The following is a 7,225-nucleotide window of genomic DNA, read 5'->3' as shown; positions in this document are numbered from 1 at the left end:
AACATGTATCACTACAAACATCTATATTTCATTCAGAATATCCCACATTCGTGAAGGAGAAGGATACCTATCACGCCAAACTTCCCCACATATGGAAATGTGGGAGACGTTTTCAGTTGGCCAGATTCTCAAATGCCTGGAGAGGAGAACCAGAGCCTGCAAACGGTTTCGTTTCATGCACTCCTAGTCATCCTCCCGAAGCCAGCAAGAGTTTGTAAATGCTGGAAGCTTGCAGGGCTCAGACCTGAGGTTTCGCAAGCCCCTGGGACAGCTGTGCAGCCTCAACCACCGGGACCGACCTGGGAAGGGCTTTGTGTGCACAGCCATCCTCCGCCTCAAAAGCCAAACCAAAAAACCCTAAAGCTTGTACTAAATGAAGAGAGAAAAGCTATACGTTCCTTTTTTCTTAAGCTCTAGAAGCCGTACAGATTTGGCAAGAAACTTAGGTTTAGGTGATCATTTGCAGCGGAAAACCGAAGATACGATGTTGCTTTCAGTTGCATTACGTCTAGATCAGCAGTTTTTCCACTGAACTTTACACAAAACAAAGAATCAGAAAGTGCATTTCTCCACTTATTACAGAAAAAGGAAATAATGAAGTAGCGAAGAATCAGAAAGTGCATTTCTCCACTTATGACAGAAAAAGGAAATGATGAAGTAGCAAAACAAATTGACATGGTCTTGCTCCTCAACCTTTACTTTAGGAAAAGTAAAGCCTTGCAAAATCTGAAGCACGTCTAAATGGATGTTTCTGTCGCTCTCTTAATATCAGGCAAACATCCTACCTGCAAAATTTTACAGTAAAGGACAGGCAGCCAAACTGAACAACCTCACAATGCCAAATATCTCCATTTACAAATTAAAAAATGGCTTCGCATCTTCTGAGAGCCTTCCAAAGGTCCTCTGAGTACAGTATATAGTGTGATTACCCACACGAAGGTGACATCTTTTGTGTTTACAAAAGAAACCGACGGAGATTCCAAAAAGGAATTAAAACCAGCAAAAATCAGGCTATATTGCTGCTTCTAATAGTAGAAATTAATCCAACGTTAACTGGCCTGCAAAACGGCTCTGCGGGGAACAGCAGGAAGGCAAACAATTCACCATGCAGCTATTGCATTCTCTTTTATATGGTAAAATAACTTAAAGAATACATGTTCTTAAGTGCAGATGGGAGAAAGTTGTGGGCGACAGACAAAAGCTTTCAATGCGGGAGACGGCCGCAGTCTTTTGCCTCTGGAGGAACAGCACATCTGCAGGGAAATCCAGACCCAAGTCAAACCACCTCCAGGCTTCCTCTCCAAAAATGGAGCTACTCGGGGGGCAAACGGACACCGCCGTCCTCCCCGCGACTGCGCTTCTGCAGAGCGGGAAGCAGGCCACGGCCATCCATGGTGGGCTTCAAGGAGCCCCAGCACAGTGGGATGCAGAGAAGGACAAGTGTGCAAAACATGTCACTAATTTGTGCTTGACAGGTTAGTTTTTTGGCCAACAGAAATTTAGTATGTCGGAGCACACAAGGTATTTCTTAACTAATCTGCAGGCTTACATGTCTGGCAGTTCTGTTCACCAAGACCCCAGCAGTGGTCTTCTGTGCAGTTCGGATGGCATTTGGGACCTAAAGCAAAAGAGCAGAGTATTATAGTCTATAAACATGGACAATGACAACATCACGTGAGTCCCAGAAAACAAAGACTTGAGCTTTCCTTCTCAATAAATCAGGGGAGGAAGCACCTGTATACCAGTGCTCAAAAATTTTGAGAGCTGGACCTTAAATCCTTATCCTTTGTTCATCTCTGGTTTCCTACGTGCAGTTCTCCGCACCCTTGAGCAAGCAAGTGCAATACCCAGCCAGCCCAGCTTACGAAAGAGGCCTATTTTTCCCAGGAACAGGAATCTCAGCTACTGCCCGGCTGGCCCTTTCGCTGGAGTTCGCATGCAACGACAAGTCACCACCGGCTTGCGGCCGGGCATGTGCCAGCTGCTCGCTACAAGCCACATGTAAATCAATGTTTCTGAACGACGCGGTTCTAAAAACAAAACAAACCCAACTGGATTTGCAGGCAACTGCCAGCTACTCCAACCACAAAGTAATTTGACTTGTCTGCTTCGTGTGCTTCTCCCGCCCTCTGCCAAAAATACTCCTCGGCACAGGACTACGCGGCAGACGGACAATCGATGGAGAGGCGGCAGGATGGACGGACACCTTGCCTGACCTTGAGGATTAAGTGCCGGGCTCTTTCCCATCCCTCCCTCCTTACTCTTTTCTTTCTTTTTCTTTCTCTTAATGACAAGGAAAGTCCTAGAGAAACAACTTATTTGAAATGACGGGATCCTTATTAAAACCATAAATGGCTGTTTAAGCAGATTAAACTGGAATTCACTACATTTTAAGAGGCATTTCCTATGAGAGTGATTCTTCCTGCTAACAGCACGTGATTCTCCCTCCCCCCCTACCGCCCATCAAATAGCTGAACAAACACCAGTACTTGTCCAGGAGTTGATTAATTTGGTGCGAGACCAAAGAATTAATTTTTTTTTTTTTTAGAGTTGAAAAGTTAAAGGTTAACATTTCTGTGGTGTTTAGAGCCAAACTCCTGTGCTGACTTGTAGAGTTTGCAACTCCTTGATTACGCTAGGGTTCCGCAGAAAAATATGTCAACGCAAAAGTTGTCTATTAGCTCTCAGGCAGTTACGCAAGTGCAAGAAGATAAAGAAAATATGTTTTTCTGCCAATTTACAGTGCCAGAAATTAAATGCTCAGAAATGAAAATAAACTTTCCTTTCCGTGAAATGACTGGGGATTTTACAAGGGACTCGTAAGGCTGGAGGATTAGCTTGAGCCCACACAAACTTTTAAATATACACTCAACTCCCTGCTGATTGAAAGCATCAGAATTATCTGCCTGTTTATCATTAATTTTGCAAGGATAATCAGTGCAGCCCAAAACACCAGAGTTTTACAGCACTCAACTTGGGCCCTAGCACTAAAAGGGCTTCAAGTTCCACTCTAACTCCACGAAAAAACCATACGGGTTTTCTAGACCAGAGCCTTATATTGTAAACAGAAGATTGCTGGAAAGCAAATGAGTGCATGTTATTCTGAACTGCCTTTGAAGAAACTTATACGTAGGGTACTGTTTGAAACCAAGAGATGCTTTCCCAAGAACTTCACTGAGCTATGAGTTAAGGACCTAACCACCAGGAAAAACTATATCTTAAGCCAGTGGTGAAGAAACGGAAGGGCTTCCCTTGGAACAGGGCTTGGTGGCCCTGCATGCAGGAATTGGTGGACCTGAAACCCACCGCATGAAAGATGGGATGTTTGTTCTTCTCTCTGAAATGGAGGAGCACATAGCATTTTTTGGTAAGTTAATACTCACAAAAAGACAGGTTGCTTGCAAATTCAAGCACCATGAGAGGCTTCTTGTTCGTGTCAATGATGTCATTCCAGAGAACAGTGTCCATGTTGCACAGTTTGGGGTTGTTGCTGATTTTAACACCTCCGTTGAGAATTTCTGCCACGGAAGGAAAAAAATTGGTAAGTGAAGCAAACTGCCTAAGTCTTCTATCTCTGATCTAAAGAAAGGGAAATAAAATACATATTTCTTCACCTCAGTCACTGGAATCAAATAATGCAAAATAACGAGTGGATATTTCTTTGCCATTTTGGGGGACACAAATAAATCTCATCACCCTGTTGATGTTTTGGATTCTCTGGATCGTTCCGCAATGGGAAATTATGAACTTTCTTCATCTTTTGAAGAAAGTTGGCTAGCGTGAAAGCAATTAGGAAACTGGGAAACTACATTCAGATCCTTGTTTTTAAAGCAGGACTTGATGGCATCTGACTTTAAGAGGAGATCTTCAACCGGATCTTGATACCAACAACCTAACAATTGATGTTTGCCTCCACCTCTTGCCCTTATCTCACCTGATAGCCGTTTCATTGGCAGCTCTCGGAGTCCCCGGGTTTTATTCATGTCATAATTTGATAAAACTGCCAGGGCATAAGAGTTGTCATACAGCACATTGCCTCGGATGATCTGGAGGTTTTCTAGGGGAATGACGTCCACCATGTTAAGCGCGATGAGCACATAGCCTGCAACCTCCTGTATTGTCTGAGAGAACAACAGAAGAAACAAGGCGCTTAATCCACAGCATTCTTCTACTCCTGACAGAGTCGCTTTCCTCCTCCCACCCCTCCAATCCACCATCCTTCAATTTTAAGGAATGATAAACCACTTAATCTCACTTTAAAAAAATAAATCTGAGAACAAGAAGAGACTATGAGGAAAACTTTGCTGTCTCAGGAGGTATAAACTGACCCTTAAAGCAGCTACCAGGGAGTCACTCCAAAGGTTCCTGTTCTGTCCCCAAGCAAGGGCAAGTGGGGCTGCCTAGGGGATGCAGGAGAAGCATGTATGATATGGCAGCCAAGTGCGATGCTGCCCCTGAATACCTGCCCAGCCTCCAACCATTGGCAGCACAGAGATGCCATCCGATTGAGGCTTTTACACTCTCTCTTCTGTCCTCCTTCCCTTGCAGATCCTCCAACGCTCAGCAGAGGGGAAGATCAGGTAACCTTCTCCCTCTTAAGTAATAAATAGTTACAGGACAAAAAGACAAGTGAGGCACTGTCCCTGGATGTAGGTTAATTCCTGCCTTGTACCGTGAAATGTGTGTGTTTCCATCTCCTACAAAAACCACCATCAATGAAAAACCTTCAGGCTACTACTTGGGATATTTTCCTATTCTATGAAGACTACCAGGGAGTTTTCAGGAGACCTGTTATGTTCCCGGGAACACTGAGCTCCATGGTCAAGTTGTGCTTGGGAAAGAAAAATGGCAATACCATCATATTTGTAACTCGTATGTCTGAACCATCTCTTTTCTGATGTTCTTGCTTACTATAATGAAATGCTTTTTTCCCTTTCTTTGTTTCCCGAGAAGAAAAGGTCACACAAAGACATTGCTCTTCTCACACCAGAGGACTGACCTGTTTATTCAAAGCCACCATACAAGAGCTCTTGATACCAGACATACGCTTACCATGTCAAAAAATTTCTCCCTCTCCTGCCTCTTTCTTTGAAAACCTCCTAATCTGGTAACCAGACATGCTAAAAGTAATGCATTTAAAACATTTTCTTTTAAAAAAGATATAGAATCATTTGGGTTGGAAAGGACCTTTAAGATCATCGAGTCCAACCATAAAACTAACACTGCCAAGCCCACCACTAAACCATGTCCCTAAGCACCACATCTACACATCTTTTAAACACCTCTAGGGATGGAGACTCCACCACTTCCCAGGGCAGCCTGTGCCAGTGCCTGACAGCCCTTTCGGTGGAGCAATTCTTCCTAATATCCAATCTAAACCTCCCCTGGCACAACTTGAGGCCATTTCCTCTTGTCTTATCGCTTGTTACTTGGGAGAAGAGAACATAACCTAAGGTGTGATGCTATTGCCACTGGCAGCAGCCCAGCAGCGGGGGAGCAGAACTGTACCCCTTGCCCAGTCTCTGCTGGTGGAGAACCTGGAGGTCCCCATGGCAGACAGTGCTCCTCCCCATGCCACGGCTGCATTTTAACATTCATCCCCCTCTCAGCTTGCCATGGTCGCTCATGCACTTGTGCACAAAACAAACGTTGAGATGGGAGTAGCCCGTGTCTCAGCCGTGGAGGAATATCTTGAAGATCCCTCGAAGTGTCCATGTGGGAAGTTATTGCACAGGACCTGCTGGCCTGCTCGGGGTGCGGGCACTGCAGGCTGGAGAGGCATTCACCACCACGGGAAGGGGTCACAGCTTGGAGGGCAGGATAAGGGCCTCCACACTTCAAAATCTGCCATCAGTGGGTTGCCACTCACTTTACTTTGCTCAACAGCACCACAAAGCCTTTTGCCCTCTGAGGACTGAGGCAATGGGTAAAGATGCAATAATATTTATAAAGAAGAAACTCATCTGCACGGCAGCCAGGACAGGCTGGCTGGTGCTTGAAAAGCTATTTCTCAACGTGCCTGATTTAAGTATAGTAGGGTTGAGCATATCCTGCAGCCTACAGGTATGCTGAGACGGCGATCTGCAATTTCTCTGCCATTAGCTAGCTATGCTTTTGGATCCCCACAGAATTTTATGGGTAGCTGACCCTTTGCATTTAAAAATTGCAGTAAGATTCCTGCAGCAGGGAAGGCCACATTGGCCAAGGACGCTAACCTTCAGGAAAGAGAGGTCACGATTGTGCTCCACGTATGTAATCTCCAGGTTGCTGAGTACCACCTCGCAGTTGTTGTACATCCTCTGCAGGCTGGTGAAATGGTCTTCCACATGTCCCAGTTGGGTCAGCTTGTTATTTGTCCCTTGACAAACTGTGGAGGAAAGAAGAAAGCTCCATGAAAGAAAGTAAGAATAAGTACAGGGTAAAGACTTGTTGCTCACCTGTCTTTACAAGCATCACAGTAAGTGAAGCATCAGCACAGATTCATAAGCAACGAGAATGTTATCTTGCATGATCCTAATGGCATACATGCGATGTTTCCCAGGCACAGAGAAGTACCAGAATTAAGATGGAATAACCCTCCATCACTCAAAATCAGACTTTTATACATAAGTAGCACAAAGTTTTTGGTATCACAAAAATAACTCAGCTCCTGAGAAGAAGGCATTAATATGATGCCATCCAACACTATTGAAAGTGGGATGCTGCCAGGTATCACCAAAGGCGATTTCCCTGAGGACCCATTTCCAACACTTTTGGGGGCATTGGGTCTCCTTGTAAGCTCGGTGAGAGGGAGCGGGGGTTTCCCGCAGGACCCCTCAAGCTACAAGTCCCGGTTTTAAGAGCAATCTGAACCTCCAGGGCTCACACATCTCTTCCCACTCTGACATACTGGGAATATGACAGATTCAGGAGGTTTCCTGGCGTATTCAGCTTTGGTACATAAATCCACCTAAGCCTGCTTTGCTGGTGAGGAAGGAAGCGGTGCCACCCAGAGCACCACAGAGATTACAGATGCTTATAAGGGCATGATGGAAAAATTAGTCCCCACCTGAAATTTTCTTACTCCGCTTTACCAAATGTAGAGGAACCAACAAAAGTTCTATTGCCACTATATTCAACTGCAACGAAAGAGCAAAATGCTAATTGCTTTAAAGAAAAAACCACCACACACAAGCTCCAGAAACTCCGTACTCATCCAGTCATTCCCTGGGCTATCCCTACATAG

General features: G+C 44.9%; 1 protein-coding gene across 1 annotated transcript in view; it reads right to left on the bottom strand.

Moving 5' to 3' along the window:
• The window catches only part of EGFR (epidermal growth factor receptor), a gene marked incomplete at its 5' end in the record, with an annotated part of 44,210 nt that extends 37,843 nt beyond the window's left edge, over positions 1-6,367 (bottom strand). The window contains 4 exons of the mRNA XM_009705500.1: positions 1,550-1,618; positions 3,384-3,518; positions 3,935-4,121; positions 6,216-6,367. Coding sequence (XP_009703802.1) covers positions 1,550-1,618; positions 3,384-3,518; positions 3,935-4,121; positions 6,216-6,367 — 543 coding nt within the window. The remainder of the gene's footprint in view (positions 1-1,549; positions 1,619-3,383; positions 3,519-3,934; positions 4,122-6,215) is intronic.
• Between the last annotated feature and the right edge of the window lie 858 nt (positions 6,368-7,225).

Source organism: Cariama cristata, unplaced genomic scaffold (assembly GCF_000690535.1).
Source record: "Cariama cristata isolate BGI_N322 unplaced genomic scaffold, ASM69053v1 scaffold1038, whole genome shotgun sequence".
NCBI lineage: Eukaryota > Metazoa > Chordata > Aves > Cariamiformes > Cariamidae > Cariama > Cariama cristata.
Note: the sequence above shows the minus strand (reverse complement) of the source record. Positions and strands in the feature narration are given on the sequence as shown.